Raw genomic sequence first — 20,361 nt, forward strand, 5'->3', positions numbered from 1 at the left:
CACGTAGAATCGTCACAAAAATACAATAAATATGGCTCAAATATGGTGATACAACGAAAAGCCTCGTTTATTTTAATTTTTTTTTTATATAAAAAAATAGTATTAATTTATTTGAATTGCTCACTTATTTGAAATAAAGACTGCAAAAATGTCATATTTTGAGACACAAACAAAAAGGACATTTATCCTTTCAAGTGATATACTTACTGCTGAGTGTCTATATATAGAGCCAACCTCTAAATAATTTTTCACCAATCCAACCCAGAAGAAAGAGAAGAAAAGAAAATTCAAAAGGATGAAGAACCAATTTTGTTCTAAGACCCTTTTCCTCATTTTCCTCCTTGTGGTGACACAGTGGTTGACCATTGAGGCCAAAACTTGCAATCCTAGTGGCAAAATAAAAGGGAGGAAGCCTCCTCCAGGACAATGCAACCCTGAAAATGACTCTGATTGCTGCAAGCAAGGCAAGTTGTATACTACCTACGAGTGCTCACCAAGGGTGTCTGGCAAAACCAAGGCTGTTCTGACAATCAACAGCTTTGAGAAGGGCGGAGATGGTGGCGGACCCTCAGAATGCGACAACAATTACCACTCAGACAACACTCCGGTGGTGGCTTTGTCCACAGGTTGGTTCAACAATATGCAGAGGTGTTTACAGAACATAACCATATATGGTAATGGGAGAAGTGTGAGTGCAATGGTTGTGGATGAGTGTGATTCAACAGCAGGGTGTGATGCCGATCATGATTATCAGCCCCCATGTCCTAACAACATTGTTGATGCTTCTAAAGCTGTTTGGAAGGCATTAGGAGTCCCCAAAGGCGATTGGGGTGGATTGGATATTTACTGGTCTCAACCTTGATTTCCCCTTTTCTCCATACCTATGTTTTATCCTATATCTAGTTTCTGCTTTATTTTCTTGTGATACACTTCTCTTTATTGTCTCTAAATTATAAATTGAAGTAATTGAGCCTTCCTGTTGTCTATTGAAAAGAAAACTCTGCATCATTAGCAGCAAACTCTAAAAGGAAAAAAGATTATGAGCCTAATCTTGATACCACATATAATCCAATAATATATGAGGCCCAATTAACTTTCCATAGATTATTGAATTCGGTTAGTGTTGACATGATTATAAGTTTCCCTAAAATAAAGACAGATATCGGCCAACTGAGAAAACCGGAGTTGAAAGCAACTAAACTAACCAAAAGTAACCATATTTAGTTTGTTATTATGCAATTTCTTGAACAGTTTAGGCCATCCTATTGTGAAGGACACACCTCTTAGCCTTAGGCTTGGTCAGTCTATCTCTACTTCTACTAATTCAGTGAAACCGAAAAGTCATTCAATTATCATTGATATTCACTGAAAAGTACAAACCTTTTTTGCGAGTAAATTGTAAAGATGGATATCATTCATGACAGGAATCATAAAATCTCCATTATAGAAGGGTTTGAGGATGGTACGTTTTTATAGCGCAATTGATTTTACTAGTAGATGAACTAAGAATTTTATTCGGGGACTAAAAAGTTGCCTGTGCCTTTAGAGCACTCCTTTATGCGATCAAGAAACCCTATGTAATACTATATTTTTCTGCACAGATATGATTTTCTGCTTAAGTCTTAAGAAACCTTATAGAAAAATGTTATTCTGGAAAATGTTAAAAGAAGCATCCATAACAGACATAACAAAGGTCAGATTAAAGTAATTAGTTTTGCCTTTCACTCAGAGGCTGGAAGTGAGAGAAAGGTAAGTCAAATGCCCCACAGCTAATTCAGAAACTTTTCCTTTTTCTAATCAGACTCTACTGTTCTATACTCCAAAATACATCACTACAATCTTTTTTTATTTTTTTTATTTTACATCAAATTTGTACATTATGCCTTATATCATATCATTTATATTGTTTTTTAAACCATTTAAATATTATATCTTTAAATATTTTTATTTAATTAAAATAATAAAAAAAATAAAAAACTAATAAATTTAAAGAAAGAAAAAAAAAGTGAATATAAAAAATTAAAAAAATATATATTTAAAATAGCTCTAAAACATTTATAAATGTAGAGAAGAAAACAAAAAATGTAGAGGATCTCCAAAATGAAAAATGAGTTTAAAAGATCTTGTGGAAAGGATATTAATAATTTTTTTTTCAAATTTGTAGAGAAGTAGCTCATTTACATGAGCAATTGTGATCTGTGAGTGTAACCTCTTGTATCTTTATTTTGACTAAATTCCATTTCATTTTCTTATGAAATTATTACTAAAAAAATCAATTTACAACAATTAACAATTGAGTATACTCATCTTACCCAAAACCTTATCAGCTCAAAATCAATGCTTAAATCTTGCATTTTTTCCAAAGTAAAGACAGGCTCAACTAATAAATGTGGAGTATCTTAAAAAAATTACTTTCAGTTTGTACTCATTGCATTTCCAGATAACCAATTAAATAAAGAAAATAAATCACCTGTCCTTTTCCATATCCCTCCAATTACATTTTGACAACTCAATTAAAATTACAGTTACACATTTAACGGATGTTTGAATTAATTATCTATATTTTAATTAATTGTATATTTTTCTGGCCCCTTTCTTTCTCTCATCTCAGTCAACTTTCTACCTTTCTCTTTTCTTCTTTTTAGATTAACTAACAATATTTTTTGTTTCATGTGCGCCCTTCAACAATTAGTTTAAGGTGATTGAAATCTTTCTTATTAAATTATTATTGCGTAAGAGTTTCTCATAGAAAGATAGATAAAATTTCCATTACAAATTAGATTACTAAAGAAACCAACTACAGTTATAAAGGCAGCTTTTAATACCATCTTTTGCAAATAATAATATATATTATTCATTAAAAGTAGGAGAAAATCCAAGTGAGAGCAAATCGACAGAGACATTTCTCAAGAGTACTTGTTTAAAGATTAAGTTCACAATACTTGCTAAAGTCTGAAAGAAAAACCCAACAAAAATCTATTCAGATAACAAGGAAAAAAAGCTCAAAGTACCACAGTATCAACAATAACCAAAGACCCACCTTCAGATTCTGTATGTAGAGATCCACAACTTAGACACACTATAAACAAACCTAGATATTGAAGAAGAAACAGTCTTATGAGTTTTAAACTCACAGGCCTTAATGAAAAAATACAAATAAAAATTGAAGAAGATGAAGCGTTGTTAATGAAATGGAGAAAAACAGTGAGTATCAAGATTCGAGAAATAGAGGGACGAGGTGGTGAATTTTTTTATAATTAAAAAATATATGTAAATAAAAAAACGGAGCTAATTAATTCAAACATTCATTAAATGTGTAGCTATAATTTTAATTAAGTTGTCAAAATGTGATTGAAGAGAGAGGAAATGGTACAGGAATTTGGAACAGGTGATTTTTTTTCTTAAATAAAGCTGATAATGAAAGGAAAATACTACAAATTAATTATGTAGAAGGAAGCGTTGGAATTGGAGTTGGCGGGATGAGACGAGTAAGGTGGAAAGGAATTAGTTCAGATAATATTTTTTATTATATACTACACAGATATAGTATTATTCATAATAAATATTTAATTAATGTACTCATATAAGTTTTATTGGGGAGAGAGTGGCCATCGCAATGTTTATTTATTGATTTACTAAATCACATTTTTGTATTGGTAAGGTGTTATTTATAAGAATATATTAATTTTAAAAAATATTATTTTAAGAGTAAATGACAGTTAAAATATTTTATGTTTTCAAAATGTCGCACTTTTATACTCAATTTTTTTTTCAAAATGTTACATTTTTATACTCAAACTTTTTTTTAGCTATAAATATGCTTAATTTTTTAAAATATTGCACTTTTTATATTTATTTTTTAAAATTATTTAAAAAAATAATAAGAAAGTGAAGGAATTATATAGGATTTTAGTTATTTTTAAAATTTTAAATTATTTTCACTTTCAAAATAATAAAAAAATTAAGATTAAATCATTTTTATTAATTTTAATAAAATATTTAGTAATGTTTAATTTGAAATAGTTATTTTGATAAAGAATAAAAAAAAATTAAATTTTAAAAATAATTAAAATCTTATATTTTTCCTAAATTTTTTTATTATTTATCAAAATAATAAAAAATAAGTATAATATTTTAAAAACATTTAGTATATTTAATGCAAAAATAAAAAATTGAATACAAATTATGAAAACTTTCTTTATTTTAGCCACCATTTACTCTTCTTCTTTTAAATTAGAGTGTTGTTATTTGACACGATGTCCAACACCACATAAGGTGTCACCTCATGATTAGTTAGCTATACCCCATAACTTTTATTAAATTCAAATAAGTGGACCCGATATTGGATTGAACCAATAACGGTATGCCACCTACTTGTGGTGTTGGGCTGCCCCTTAGCAATTCTCTTTAAATTAAGATGTCACCGGTGTGTCTTTGTTCCTTGCTACCTCATATATTGGCAAAAATTAGTCTTAGGATAATTTTAATTTGCTTTTCATTGATGTAATTTTTATTTTATGTTGCCCATCAGGTGGATGTTGATTTATCCCCTTAAACTAATGAAGTTATTCATTTTCATGAAAGATAACCCATTATTGCAAGGTTTGAAAGAACTCTAACTCGTTTTAAAATTAAAAGTCTGAAGTTATATTATTGTTTCATTAGTTACTGTATTTAGTTAGCTTTTTCCGTTATTTCTCCTTACCGTTCCTCCTGCACATTAAGCAGCCTATATATACTGCTCATCCTGCTCTTTCATTGGATCAGTTCATTCATTAAGTTTCCTGTACTCTTTCATATAATCAGCTCATTCATTGAGTTTCTTTTTAATTCAACTTCTCTCCTCTGAATTCTCACCAAGTGTAACGTACGTGGTATCTAGAGCCAAACGAAACGATCTTGAATATTTTTTCTTCAAAGATTTCATCTACTCTTTGTTTCTCTTTCTTCTTCCCTGGCTTTCCTCCAAGTGAACTTCAATCTTTATAATGTCTCAAGTTCCTCCAGTACACCCGACTGTGCCAACCGATGCCTCAACCACGGTTTCTGTTCAATCCGCCACCACTGCTCAGACTCATGGCGCTCAGACCTCCATTATTGATGACCCTCATCCCAACCACCACTCTGAGAACCTAGCCACCATTCTTGTTTCTCAACCTCTCACGGACACCAATTATTCCTCGTGGAGTCAAGCAATGACCATAGCCTTGTCTGTCAAGAACAAGCTTGGTTTTCTTGATGGTTCAATTCCCAAGCCGCCACAAACTGATCTTCGTGAGAGATTTCAACAAAGAAATGAACCAGGTGGTATTGATCTTTCCCCACCAAGATTCTTAACCCAGTGTTTGAACAATAATTATATTACAGATGATCTTATAATTGAGATCTTAGTACGACTTCCAGACTACATTTGGGTTAACAGGTGCAGAATCATCTCCAAGCGCTTGTTTGGTATCATCTCTAGCCGTACATTCTTGAAAAGATATATTCACAAGCAGCACCAGAAAGTATTCGAAAATGGTTCTCACCTACAACCGTATTTGCTTATGCTTCAGCAAAGAGATATTATCGAGGGGCCGCGGCTCTGTCAAATATTTTCACCAAATATGTCTAAAAATATAAGGAAAGCAAGTACTCGCTCTTTTGATTTTCTCCGACGGAGCGATGTTTTCTACAAAATAAGAGCTTCGTTCAACGACTTATTGTTAGTCTCAGTCTCAGGCTATCCAGGTCACTACGACAGAACTTTATTTGTTTGTAATCCTTTCACCGGACAGTGGTCCAGGCTTCCAGATACGCCACTAGCAACCAACGAATACCACCGGTTTGGCTTAATCTGCCACCACAGTCGCTGCGATGAACGACTGGGATGCATCAACAACACTGCTCTACCATATAAACTGAGAGTCGTTCTTGTTAATTTTTATTATGCTAAATCTCATTTCTTTCCTTGTATCAATCGGTCTAAGTTCATACACAAATTCGACGTATTTCATTCTGAGAAGGGAAGATGGATGCAAGTTCTTGTCACAACATCAGCAGCAGTAGGGAGGATCAGCCACTGGAGTAGCGATTTGACTGGTTGTAATGTCATACATAATGGGGGAAGATTGTTCTGGCTAAGTGGAGAGAAGATGCCGCAGTTCCTGGTGACATTTGATGAAGCAAAAATTTTGTGTAGTACTATTAATCTGCCCGTAGAGATGCATAGTATGCGACCTTGGAAATCTTATACGGACAAGCTGTGCATTGGAGTGTGCCAAGGTGTGGTGAGACTGTCGCGGCTGTTTAAGTACAAAAATTACTTTAATTTGAAGGTGTGGGAATTGAGGGCTACCGAAACTGGGTATCCTGAGTGGTTGGGAGTGCACGAAACTAGCATAGAGAGGAAAACAGAGCAGCGTATGATTGTGCTAGCCTTCCATCCCTATAATGGCGATGTCTTTTTTGTTCTTTGCGATAATTGTGTTCGAATATACGACATATTAACTCAGGAGTTCCAGAATGTGGATGAATTATCTAGGAATATTACATCTCCGCCGTCTCTTTTTTCTGTGGCTAGTCTTCCATGGCCAACACCTGTGATGCAACAGCAAGACTCTGCTTCTTCTCTCTCACCTAATCCAGAACTGACATTAGGACCAGAGGGGAGCTTCATACCTGATGATGGTGGTGGTTCACACTCAAAGAAGAGGAAACGGCAGTGAAAGGAGGAGGAGGAAGAGTAGGAACTTCTCCCACCAGCAACCTTATTTTTTCTTGGCCTTATTTCGAGTATCAATATTTCTAACTTCGTTTTGTACCCATGATGTTTGTACTCATGTTTTTGTAGCTTCAATCATTAACTTCATTCGTATTTTGGTTTAAATACTCTCTCTATTTTCCTACTCTGCCATGACTCTATAGTATCTTAAATGGGTGGGAACTTCATCGTTTCACATAAAGGGTTATTTTTAAATCAGTAATAGTAAAATATTGACCTTTTAACATTTCATTAACGTAAAGATATGTTCTTTGTCGCTGTTTAATTGATCGGTATAATGAAAATGGTTGACAGATGTAGAACTATTAAAGTAAATTATTAGAAAGAGACAGAGCACTCTAAGAAAACAAATCTTTATTATCTCTCCATGCCTTCTTATTGATTTTTTTTTTTACCATTTTGATCAAAGCTAAAGTTAAGTTATCCAATAAGGAAATCATCACTAAAATACGAAAGTAGGCTCAACTTGGTGGTAATATAATCAATACAAATTTAATCCTCTTTTTTTATTATTCAACTTTGTGTTTTTGTGTTCCTGTCTCTTTCCATAGTTGTACACCTCATGATCCCAGTTGCTATTTACCCTGAAGGAAATATTAAAGACGCTTGTTTTCTTGTAGAAAAGTTTTAAAACGTCTTTTGTGTGTGCAAGAGCGTGTTAGGTGAAGATGTGAAATGACTGAGTTGGTGTAGCCTACAATCATCATTTCAAGTGGTCCTGATAAGTCAATACTTTCACCAAAGAAAGAGGAGAAAAGGAACTGAAAATAATGAAAAACCAATTTTGTTCAAAGACCCCTTTTCTCATCTTCCTCGTTGCAGTCACACACTGGTTGACTATCGAAGCCCAAACTTGCAATCCCAGTGGGAAAGTAAGATGAAAAGCCCTCCCCCAGAACAATGTAACAAGGAAAATGACTCTGATTGCTGCGATCAAGAAAAGTTTTATACTGCCTACGAGTGCTCATCAAGGGTGTCTGACAAAACCCAGCCAATTCTGACAATCAACAGCTTTGAGGAGGGTGGAGAGATGGCGGCGGACCCTCGGAATGCGACAGCAAGTACCACTCAGACAACACTCCGGTGGTGACCTTGTCCACAGGCTGGTTCAACAATATGCAGAGGTGTTTACAAGACATAACCATATATGGTAATGGGAGAAATGTGAGTACAATGGTTGTAGATGAGTGTGATGCTAACAGCACCTCCAACGGGGCTACCTTATTTGCTTAATATATTCAAATTATTCTAAAATATAATTTTTTTTTCTCCCTTATCCAAATTATTCTTGGCAATTTTTTTCATAAAAATATTTTTGGGCTAAGTCATCTCAAACGTTGTTAACTATAACCCTACACATTATTATTTTGTAATTATAAATATTGCCATACTAAATTTTTTAAATCCATATATTAATATAAATAAATATTACAAAATTTAAATTAGACAAAATTTAAAAGAGCTTATAAAATGATATAATTATAATTAATTAATCTAACATAATTAAAAAATTGCTAATTAAAATAATTTCCAAATGATAAATATTGAAAATTTGAATTTTGGGGATTGGTATAGGGAGAAAATGATGAATTTTGAAAAAATTTGAGAATATTAAAAATTTAGATTTTGGAGTTGATATTTGGAGAATTTTATAAATCTATTGATAAGAAAAGAAAAGAAATTTTGTCATTAATTTGGAAGAAGATATATATAATGGTGTGAAAATTAAATAAAATAAATGAGTATTTATAGAAAAAATAATAATAAAAAATTTGTCACAAACAGTTAAAAAAACAATAATAAAAAAAAGGTAACAAAATGTTATATATATATATATGTAAAATATTACATTTTTATATATATATAATTAAAAAAAATGGGGAAAGCACTGTTGCTACTGTGAAACAACAGTGCTTTAATTTTCTTCAAACAACTAAGGCCTCCAACACTGAAAGGTGTTGCATGTTAGAGTTTTGGTCAACTACCACTCATCTAAACAAGTGCGTTGGAGTTGTTCTGATGACATTGTTGATGCTGTTTGGAACGCATTAGGAGTCCCCAAATATAATTGGGGTGAATTGGATATTTACTGGTCTCAAGCTTGATCTCCTTTCCTATAATATGACTATTGATAGGTGTGATTTGAGGCTGTTTATTGTGCTCTTTTTATGTTTGAATTAATGAAAGTGCATCTTACTTGTTATGTATTAAAACAGAAAAGTTTAGCCTTACATTGTAAGCTTAATCAGTTTGTTAGGATGATACCATAATTAAAATAATAAATAGGATTTTTGTCCCTAAATTTTTAATACTATCATATTGTGCTCTTAAGATATATAATTTGTTAAAATTTTATCATAAACTATTAATACTATCAGATTATGTACCTGTTACGATTTCCATAAAATAATTAATATTTTCACTCCTCAAACTTTAACAACTATTAAATTGTGTCTCATTTAATTATAAAAACTTTAAAATTTATTTTTTTATTAATTCTTAAGAAAAATTATTTAAAAAATTCAATAAAAAACTAAAATTCATTTTAAATACATTTAAGTATAAAAATATTTAAAAAAAAATGAAATTGTTACAATTAAAAAAAAGACATTCTTTTCTTCTTTATTCGTTTTTATTAATTTTTTAAATTAGTTCCTATTGTCTCATTTTAGTCAAGAAATCAAGATAAGCGAAAAGTAATATTTTGTAGATTTTCACTTATCTTGACTTCTTGCATATGGCAGCCGAAAAAATGGTCTTCGGGAGCTTATTTCTCATGATTGGTCAGCTTGTTTCATTTCATGCAATAGGCTCTTTAAGCATATTTAAATTTTGAATTTTTTAATGAATATTACGTAATTAATATGGGTGATTTTTTTTTTTAACAATCAAATATTTCATTGAAAATAATATATCAAATAAGAATGATGGAAAATCATTCAACTATGCAAGTTCGCCATTCATTTTGAGTGCATGCACAACTAATTCATAAACAGTCTTATTGGTCAAACGATAAACATGAATTAGGAATGCCTCAATAATGAACTTATTATATCATCTAACAAAGATCCTAACTTATTATCATATAAAAATCTTTTAGGGTAAACAGAGACTAAAGCTTAACAATCAATATCTATGAAGTGTAGAGGTAACTCAAGCAAAAAAAGACAAATCCAAAGCCATGATAGAAAAAATTCCTATAAAAAACATTATAGCACTCCATAAAAGCATGCAAAAAATAAATAAATAAATAAAAATTCCCATATTTATGGAATTAATGAATACAATATTTTTTATAGTATATATTTTGTATAAGATATTGTAATTATGTTTCCCTATATATATTGTAATATAGTAGTTATAATTGTATACACATAAAAAATGGAATTTTTCAAAAATATGGCTCTTTAGCCATCAATGTGAAAAAATATGAGAATTAAACTTTCTTTAATTTGTATAGGAAAATTTAATTAACAAAAACTTAGTTTATGGGAAAACTAATATCATATTGGAAATCAAAGTTAAACAAAAAAAATCAGCAAATGGAGGGCTACTATGGTAATTAACATAACAAAAACTCATTCAACCAAGCCACATCTTCTCTTTCATTTTGCCCTAGCCGCCACCTCCCTGTCCTCCACTCGTCTGCCTCACCATCTCTACCATCATCTCCGGCCACCCACTCTCACCACCTGCGATTCACCTTAGGCGCGCACCTCCGTGAAACCCAGCCAAGAACACCCCAGTTGCACCATCGACGAACACAGCCTCAATCCGCGCATCTCTGCGCGATTCCATTTGCAAGCCCCCAAATCCAAATCGACGGGGATAGGCTGAGGTGAGGGATGTGCTGGTGGTGGTCAGAGGCGAGGGAGAATGGTGCCTAGGCTGAGTGCGATTCGTGGTGCTCGGAGCTGCGCAAAACGATGGGGATGGCTGGGTTTGCGACAGGGTTTTGCGCGCAGGGGATGGGAGTTTCTGGTGGTGGTCGGAGGCGAGGGAGGATGTTGGTTCATGGTTAGATCTGTTTTTTTTCCTATCTTCAGATCTGTGGTAACTAGTTACCTTCACGTTCTTTGTGTGTATATGTTAGGAGGTAACTGGTTACCTTCACATTCTGATGTGTGTGTAATTCCTGGATTCTTTATGGTAACTGGTTACCTAGGTTACTAAATCATACTTACTCTTCCTTTTTTTCCTTTATATGTGATGTTTCTTTTTCATTTCTAATATGAGTAACTTGTCACCCTTCTTATGGTAGTAGGTTACTAATCTCACTGTAACTGGTTACCCCTCCTGATACATGTTATTTAACCTCTAAGACTATTTTTTTTACATAAGTGTGAAAAATCAAACAAGTAACTAGTTACCCTTCTGGATAAATGTTATTTAACATAGCTGTAGGATGTTTTTTTTTACATAACTTTGAAAAATTAATTAAGAAACTAGTTACCTTACCTAGACTTTGAAAAAAAAAATGTACAACCTAAAAAAAAAGGAAAAAAAAGTTATAATAAATAAAAAAAATAATAAACACAATTCATATTACAAAAAATAAAATTAATAAAAAATTTGCAAGACAACCATGGAAAAATTTAATATAAAAATATTTATATAAAATTAATATAAAAAATAATCAAATTATAAACATACCCTTCCAAATTAATAAAACTTTATTAAGAGTAAAACTATGGCATAAACAAATTTTTATACAAAAATATAGAAAAAAAAACCATAGATTAACTTTTCTTGAAAAAAGTCATATTTTTACACAATCTATTAAAAATCCAATATAACATTTAATTTTCACTATAAAAAAAGCCCTCTATGAAAGGCCGAATAGGCCCATTAGCAGCGACATAGGCCCACTGAAAAAACCAAACCATGACGAATGAGTGTGGGCCATACCACTTTAAGCCCCGTCCATTTCCCAAGTCCCAAACTTATCCGAAAATGATTTCTCCCAAATCAAAAACTTCAACTTGAAATTTTCAAATTTTCAAAGATTCAAAAACCCTAACGTCAAAATCCCAATTACCCTCCAAAAACTAAAAACACATCACTTGAATTTTCTCGGAAACCTCCGATCTCCCTTGTCTCTCTTCCATTGGGTTCAGATTGTTCCATTCATGGCTTCGAACGAGGGCCCGGAAGGCCTAGAGGCGGAGGCTGGTGAACCCCAAGAGTTGGAGGAGCTGGAGTCGGAGGTCAAAGAAATGTCCGAAAAGATCATTCACTACAGAGCTACTCTTCCGGACAAGCTCAAAGACACGTTCGTTTCCCTTCTTACAGCTCAGAGACCCATTTTACCAGAAGGCTCCGAGCCTGGAACGTCAGGGGATCGTAACACAGGTACAGTTTCTTCTGCTTCTGGGTTTATCTTGGTTGTCTCCCAGATCGAAATACTGAAGTCTACTTTTCTTTAGCTCTTGTTTTTATGGGTTTCTTGTTTGACTTAGCTTCTCATAAATTGGTATAGACTAGTGTTTGTCGCACTTCCCATTTTATTATTGGGTATCTTTTGTGTGATTATATTTGGTGAATTTGGGAGAGAGAAAAAAAGCAGTAGGTGACGGGTAAGAATTTCGGGCTTCGATCTAGTTATGGCAAGACTGAGTAGACTAATGGATTGTAGTAGTGAGATAAGTAGAAGTAACACTGATCTTTTCTAATTGAGTGATGGTGAACATTGTGGTAATGAAATGGATCGTTTCTGTAGCGTAGAAGATAAGGCTGAATTCATTGGTACTTCGGCAAAGGGTAGTGTTACTAGTACTACTCAATGAACGCTAACCTGAAATCTATTATTTTCTGATTAAAATTTGGTAACATGAAGATCGTTATGTGTTAAGGGATTCACATTTATAGCTTGTAGTTTTCTTTAATACAATGGATCTTTTATTTGAACTTAACTTGCAACTGAAACACTAAGAGAAACCTCAATTATTTTAATGATGAAGTAAATGATTTTGACTTTAAGGACAGGCTTTGATAAAACTTTCCTTCAGGCTAAAACTATCACCTTAGGCTACAGACTAGAGAGACTCAATGGTGAACTCAGGCTAGAAACTCTGAAACATAAATTGCTTCCCTGTGTGAGTGAGGCCTTCACCCAATTTCGTCCCATCAACAAAGTGTAGATCCAGATACAGCCCCATTGTCATTCCACAAGTTCCATTATCGATAAACTTGAAGTCTTATGCTGTATTTCCTTGGCCTTTTAGTCACCCCTGCGTCATTGTTTTTTGTTAAAAAGAATACAATTTTCTTAATCTGCTAGAGAATATGTGTTTGGTAGAGCAAAGAAGCTTTGCATCAAGTCATCGACATGATCAGAGGACTCAAGAGGCATTAGATTGAGGTAGATGGTGGGTGAAGGGAGTAGCTCACGCTTTAATGTTCTGCAATGTGAAAACAATATATTTCTATCGATAGGATGTCATACAGGGTGGGTGTGAGGGGTGAAAGAGAAACATTTTATGCTGTCATGTCCATCAACCGGATAATAATAAGAATACTATTGAATGTAGATTAATAATGATTGGTCCTTGTGTGTTTGAGTTATGGAATGTGCCTTTAATTCTAGGGAGGAAAAAATTTCTCTTATTTAAATGCTAAATTTCCCTTTCCTTAATTTATCTCAAACTGTACCATTCCTTAATTGTGTTTGCTTTCATAGCTCGTGTCTATTTTCTCCAAAACGTTTCTTGAATTACATTAATAATTATTTTGTTGTGTGCCAGAAACACTAAATATATCCGCTCTGTACAGATGCAGGACAGGTTACTTCCAGCACACCAGCAGACGGAGATCAAGAGACTATTGAAAAAATACGGTTGCTTAAGGATAAGATTTCAAGTAATGCCTCCAAAATGCCTATTGTTCTAAAGAGGATGCGAGAGTGTATTTCAAAGATTGACAAATTAGATTCTCAAAACCGAACCATACATCCAGCTTTTAAAAGGAAAAGAACTAGTTGAGTTCACCACCCTTGACTGGTATTGCATTAGCTCTTAACTTGTGAAGAATGACATTGGTATTATAATGATTGATCGAAACTGATTTCTACAGTGAAGCCATGCTCCAGCTTTGGAAAGGAAATAACCGACCAGGTTTTTCGTTTTTATTGGGTTCTAAAGTACTCATTGTGTACTATAATTATGCAAAAGAAAAAGGAAAAAAAAAAGTACCTTTCCCCTTGAAGTGTACAATAGTAGGATGATGACATTACATCACATGTAGCTGGTCTCCCAACCATTCATGAATTAATTGTGAAGAGAAAGATGTAGAGCTCAGAATATGTCCTCCCCTGTTTGTTATGTCACTGGCATATAAACCGTACCACTAGCACTTTTCTTTTTCTTTCTTATTGTTATTATTTTTTTAATGAATGGATAGGCACTATTAAGATTTCTTTTTCGTTTGGGTCAGTGTTAGTCACACCGAAGTTAGAGATGTACCCTTTTCTAGGATTAATCTTTAATAAACTGTTCAATGCTTTAATTTAACCTTATATGAAAGATTAATGATCCGCAAGAAGGTCAAGTATCACCCTTTGAAATAGTTCCTGTTTCAACGTGCACTCGTACTGAAGTTGCCTAATTGCGTCTAAACTAATGTTATATCGAAAAATGAGAGCAAATCTATTCTTGCTAGCCATGTTAAAGAATTAGCTATTTTAGCTAATGATGTGACATTTTATCAACTTTTTACCACTTTAGCTATAACCCTGTCAGCTTAGCTAACCAAATTGATGGCATATTATTTTGATAAAAAAAATAATAATGGTAATTTAAATTTATAAAAATTATTAAATTAATCTATGTTGGAAATCTAAATTTGTAAAAATTATTAAATTAATCAACTTTAGCTATTATAGAAAGCATGGTTAGAAGGATGGGATTAAAAGTGGCTAACTAAAATAGATTTTTAGCTATTAGCTATTTTAGTTCAAATTTATCTATTAATTAATTAGTGTAGTTGGAGATACTCTAAACCAAATTAGCTCTGAATGTGTGAAGCCAAATATACATTGATGTAAACTTTAAAAGGTGCTCCCCTAAAATAAAACTTGAAACGGTGCTGTGATGGCATAGAGGATCACAACATTAAAGTGAACAGTGGAAAATATGTATCAGCTCTTACCGCAAATTGAATTATGACAGGTAATAAGAAACAGTACAGCCTATAGTATGAATTGCAGATGTTTATATACGAATAGATTAACACTTTAATTTGGATATGACATTCAAATACAAGATACAAATACAATAACACCAGAAGCACATTACAAGGGCAGCTAAATAGCCAGTAGGTTTATAGGAATCATTAAAAATAAAATAAAGTTTCAAATTGTTAGACATTTACAGCTAATTACATCATCATCCGAATTCAATTTAGGTATAGAGGAACTCACCATAACCCCTTCCACATTTACAGCTTTGTCAACATCAAGCATGACGGTACTTAGACCTTTCCCTACAACAAATATGCTCTTCCCAACAGCTACAAGTCGACAGGGTGGTCTGGTGAGCAAGGGAGATAGCCTTCCCACTGGCACCCACACCCTGGTTCCCTTTTTCCACATCATCAGCCTGGTTCCAGAAGTCTGATCCAAAACAAAAAGAGTTCCATCTGTGACAACGGCCGGACCTTGCCAACCTGATGCCATGTCAGCATCAGCATGCTGCCATATGCCACTTGATGGTTCATACACCACTGCATACACATGAGAAGTTACAGACGATATGCCACAGCGGATATAGATCTTCCCATCCATGACAAAAGAATCTTCAATTTCAGGGACAATATTTGGGTCTGAATGAGATATCCAACCCACCAATGGATCGTAAGTATCCCAGGAATGAGGGTCACTTGAATTTGAACCTAACCCACCAATGGCATATATTTTCTCATCCAAAACTTCACAAGAAAAATAGCACCTGAACGCAAAGGATAGAAAAATGTAGTGTAAGTTGTGGAGGTAATACTACTCGTAAGTATCATTGTTTTACTTTTTCAGTTGATCACAATACAAACACTACTTTGTTTGATTAAGAGTATAATCCTAGAATAACATATATTGAACACCTAAGCATTGCCTGCACAGGTGATCCTGAAGTAAAAAAAAAAGGAGGATACATATATGAAAGAGCATTCATCATCATAAAAATACATACTGGTATAATTTCCCAATCGAATTAGCAAAAAATACAAATATGAACATTACCTAGCAGTTGACAAGGGAGAACCTTCGGACCAAGCGTTAGCTAAAGCATCATAGCAGTATACTTCATCAGTAGCATCTTCACACCAACCGCAACCACCCAACAAGTACATATGTTTTCCCAATACTTCAATTGACATGCCTTTTCTCTTCATGCTACGAGGTGGAAGCCTTTCAATTGGCTTCCAACATCTTCTTGGCGAATTGGGATCCAAAACATAGCAGCAATATTGCTCTGATCTATCTTTGCACAAAGCATAGATCCAAGTTTCATCAAGATTTTGCTTTCTGCGGTAGTTATACCACTCTTCACTGCACGTTAAGTCTCTCCATCTTCTTGAAACGCATTTTAGGATTCTATGGTACTTTCGAGGCACTCTTGCTAAACAAAAAACAGCAAGGTCATCTGGTAATCCACAAATAAGTGCCTGCTGAGTCAGTTCCATTTGACTCATCGCATTTGACTCACTGTCTAACTCTTCCATTAGAATTTTGGCTAAGGGCCCTGAAATGAAACATGAATAAATAAAAATTTTAGACATAGCCTAATAGGACCCACCAAAGCTGTATTTCCGAACCCATAAAGTATAGAAATTAACTTTATAATAATTCGTCTGGAATTCACAAGCAGTAACATCAATCCAATGATTCGGGAAATCTTTCTAATATTAAATTTCAGCATTATCAATCTTTCTTCCCAACAATGCATCAATTTTTCACTATAGTTACATTAAATCTATTACGTACGATCAATATCATCATAAATAAATATATAGACCTTATTTATTACATACCCATATATGTTTATCTTGAACCATTTCTAAGGAAAAATCAGCACCCAAATGGACGGGGGAATCAAATCAAAGCCTTGGCACATTTCCATTTACATCTCAATTTTGGTCCACAAATGGACCATTCTCAAGAAATTTGTCTCACCGAAGTATGCTTATTAGTTTTCCCAATGTGACCGAAAAAGGAGCAAAACAATACACCCAATACACAAATTCTATCATCAATTTTTTCCTTTCTTCGGAAAGCTCATCTAAACCCAATGAAATAATTAACAAACATTCACTGTTTAATCTCAAATAATTAGTATGAAAGCAAAGAAATCACAAAGTAAAATCCAATAATTTGAACCCTAACAAAGATACCAGGGAGAAGCTTCGTTCGATCCAAAATGCAAGAAAAATAGAATATATTTAGTTAGGACAGAAGGATTCCATGGAAACCTGACCTGTGAGAATTGGATCGTCGTGTGGAAGATAACGATGGAGAGGAGAGGAGAGGAGAGGAGAGGAGGTGGTGGTGGTGGTGACGGTGAGTGCGAAGGTTATTTGTATAAAATATTTGGAGTGAGCGTCACTTTACTAAATTATCTTTGTGACGGGACCAAACTATAAATTCAAAAACCTGACTATATATGTCCACGATAAATAAATATTCCTCTCAAACGAAAATATGTTTTATAATGCGTTTGGAGATTTCAATTTGGATGATAATGTGTTGAGAAATTTCTCTTTTTTTCATACTTTAATGTTTGATATCTGAATTTTATCAAAAATAATAATGTTTGATATCTGAATTTGTCCATAAAAAAAAGTGTTTTTGAGAAATTTAAAAGAAAAAAAAAGCATTATATTTGTACCCAAAATTTAATTAAAACCCTATTTTTATTAAAAAAAATAATATATAATATTTTTTTTTCAACTAATGCTCATATTTTTCTAATTTTTTCTCTTTTTATATTTTAAAAAATATATATTTTAAATATTTAATTAAAAAAATGATTACAAAAAAATATAAAAAACATGTTTGTTTAACGAGTTTTTTGAAAACTATAAATATAATAAAAATTAGAATTAGCAAAAAATAAAATAAAATAATGAGACTAGGATTTTTACGTGGTTGTAGCGTTAATAAGTCTTAGTCCACAAGTCAATAGTATTAAATTTTGAGTCTCAACAATGGAGAGTTTGAGTCGCAAGTTCAGCAGCGCGTTTGCATGCATGAAAAATTGGATCCCTTCTATAGTCCTTATTTATAGGTGGTCATGTGTTTGGAGTCGGACTAATATGGGCCCTATAGTGATATAATTACAATTAACCCTCTAATAGAGCTTGATACAAGTATAAAATGCTATTCCAATATGTTAAATCTAAAGCTCATTGGGCTGGCCCAAGTCTAGTTGGACACTTCAGTTGTCTTTTATTCGTTGATAGTGACTGGCGTGCGTGAGCCGTCATGGGGATTCGGGGGACAGGATGTGTCAGACTAGTGGTAGTGCTAATCCCTAACAATATTGTGATTTTTGTGTACACTCATTTTGCAGGTTGGTTGAGGAGACCAATTGCATAACTTCTCAAGGATGGCGTCAGCAGGATGACGTGTCCGTCTTGTGCTTTCCGGACGCAGAGTCCAGGTTCATTTTCGAGGGTAGGCATCCATTCGTGGTGATGAATCCAGGATATACCCTGGTGCATCAAATTGGGATGCACGGGTTGAGCCAGAGATACCATCCGGGCCTCAAATCGTGGGATATGTTCATTGAACTGGGCTAGACACCGTAATAACCTTTATCCAAGATGATACGGGTCATTCGCGATCATGGTGTTGGTCCAGGCCTTCCCTTCAGGTCTGGTTTCTCACCCTACTTCAGACAATTATTATTTATTTGACCCAAGTTGGGTCTGGGCCTACTCTGAGAGTTAAAAAAATTATACATTATTTTTTAAAAAAAATTAAAGAATGTCATAAAAAATAATGAGATAAATTTTTAAAAATGATTTTTTTTTAATTGATAAGGTTTCTATATATTCTTGGGGTGCAAATATAATGTCCAAAAAAAATAGCAAAATATATAGGGAATTTTACAATTATATACCTAGAATCTAAAGTATTTACAAAAAATATATTCAACCAAATTATTCACACAAATACCAGTGTCATGCATAGCATACCGAATTAGAGCTGTAAATATGAGTCGGGCTTTCTAGCACGGCACGAAAAATATGGGCTTGGGCCAGGCACGACACGAATTGAAAATTGGCATGGCACGGCACAGCACGACACGACATGGGCCTGAGTACGGCACGACAAACCCGAAGGCACGACACAAAAGCATGAACAAACTAGCCCGAAAGCACAACACAATAAAAAGCCTGATATTTTGACATTAATAATGATAATAAATTTTTATTTGTCAATTATTTATAAATTAAAATGGTAATAAAAGTTTATTATTTTTCTCAATGTTTATATTTTTATAATTATATTATTTTATTTTAAGATTTGTGAGTTAAAAAATTTAGCATTTATTAGTAGGTATTCAAATTCTAATAATTATCTTTGATATAATTTTGGGTAAAGTATTGTTAAAAAGTATATAAAAATATCTAAAACTATAATTTAAACAAAGAAATGTATTTTGATTGGTGGTGAGTTCATTGATTGTTAAGGAGGAGGTGAAGGGTTTAATTCTCCATCCTCACATTTTTTGGCAATAATAAAATGGTCCCAAATTTGGACCGGAATAAGGAAAGTGGGCCGGGCCTATGGGTCGTGTTGGGCCTACTCTTTCAAATATGGGTCGCCCTGGCCCGGCACGAATTGAAATATGGGCCCAGTCTGGCCCGAATTATGAAATGTGGGTCAGGCCATATTTACAGCTCTATACCGGATTTTGAAAAAAAAATTGGGAAATCCTACATTCATATTTTTTTGTTTTTTCTACCTTTTGATTGCTTACAATACCGATAAAATACCAATTAGTTACTTTTTTTATTAAAAGCTTTATTTTTATATCATATTATTTCAGTATCTTTTGGTTACCTCCAAAATTTATTTGCAAACATCTTAATATATCAATTAGTATAATAAGTTACTATATATAGTTTATTAATAAAAATTAATTTAGTATACTACATTGTAACTTTTAATAGATTTTTTTAGTCACTCATATAATTTATATATTTTATTATTTAAGATACTTTTACGTTACTTTCAAATCTATTTTAGATATTAATTAGTTATCATATAGTATAAAAAATTACTCTTATAATTTCAAGTTATCGTGAATAATTTATTAGAAAATAATATTATTTAGTATACTGCATAATTATTTTTAAAAGTTATATTTTTGTTGCTTTTAAAATCATTTAAGATACCAATCGATTACCTTTTGAATTTTGATATATGAATAAATTTTTTAGTATGCCACAAATTTAAAGAAACCAACGGTGAGTCACCGAAAATAGTCATTTAGATTTTATTAAATGTCAGGATTCGTGTCGTTTTCGTAAGAAAGGTGTCGTTTCCATATTTATGCCGTTTATCATGAATAATGTCGTTTTTAAAAAAATATCATTTCTCG

At 33.0% G+C, this 20,361-nt stretch overlaps 3 protein-coding genes across 4 annotated transcripts; 2 read left to right on the forward strand and 1 right to left on the reverse strand.

The window, feature by feature from the left end:
- Positions 1–271: 271 nt before the first annotated feature.
- On the forward strand, positions 272–962 carry LOC133793664 (kiwellin-1-like). Its single transcript, XM_062230964.1, has one exon. It carries the CDS (start codon positions 296–298, stop codon positions 860–862), a length of 567 nt encoding a protein of 188 aa, XP_062086948.1. The 5' UTR covers positions 272–295; the 3' UTR covers positions 863–962.
- A 10,754-nt stretch (positions 963–11,716) lies between these two features.
- LOC133796706 (uncharacterized) lies at positions 11,717–14,326 on the forward strand. Its single transcript, XM_062234338.1, has 2 exons — positions 11,717–12,115; positions 13,535–14,326. Exons 1-2 carry the CDS (start codon positions 11,893–11,895, stop codon positions 13,741–13,743), a joined length of 432 nt encoding a protein of 143 aa, XP_062090322.1. The 5' UTR covers positions 11,717–11,892; the 3' UTR covers positions 13,744–14,326.
- A 659-nt stretch (positions 14,327–14,985) lies between these two features.
- Positions 14,986–17,385, reverse strand: LOC133796707 (F-box/kelch-repeat protein SKIP4). Of its 2 annotated transcripts, none has more exons than XM_062234340.1 (3): positions 17,227–17,385; positions 15,993–16,494; positions 14,986–15,705 (listed from the first exon to the last, which is right to left on the reverse strand). In XM_062234340.1, exons 2-3 carry the CDS (start codon positions 16,472–16,474, stop codon positions 15,111–15,113), a joined length of 1,077 nt encoding a protein of 358 aa, XP_062090324.1. In that variant the 5' UTR covers positions 16,475–16,494; positions 17,227–17,385; the 3' UTR covers positions 14,986–15,110. The 2 variants fall into 2 exon arrangements, with proteins under 2 accessions (XP_062090324.1, XP_062090323.1); XM_062234339.1 differs by lacking the exon at positions 17,227–17,385 and adding an exon at positions 16,784–17,199.
- Between the last annotated feature and the right edge of the window lie 2,976 nt (positions 17,386–20,361).

Source organism: Humulus lupulus, chromosome 8 (genome assembly GCF_963169125.1).
Source record: "Humulus lupulus chromosome 8, drHumLupu1.1, whole genome shotgun sequence".
Taxonomy (NCBI): domain Eukaryota; kingdom Viridiplantae; phylum Streptophyta; class Magnoliopsida; order Rosales; family Cannabaceae; genus Humulus; species Humulus lupulus.

Coding starts and splice junctions, on each gene's coding strand:
- LOC133793664 (XM_062230964.1), top strand. CDS start 296: ATGAAGAACCAATTTTGTTCTAAGACCCTTTTCCTCATTTTCCTCCTT.
- LOC133796706 (XM_062234338.1), top strand. CDS start 11,893: ATGGCTTCGAACGAGGGCCCGGAAGGCCTAGAGGCGGAGGCTGGTGAA. Junction 12,116..13,534: donor GTCAGGGGATCGTAACACAG/GTACAGTTTCTT, acceptor CGCTCTGTACAG/ATGCAGGACAGGTTACTTCC.
- LOC133796707 (XM_062234339.1), bottom strand. Junction 15,706..15,992: donor TCTCCCTTGTCAACTGCTAG/GTAATGTTCATA, acceptor CTTTGCGTTCAG/GTGCTATTTTTCTTGTGAAG.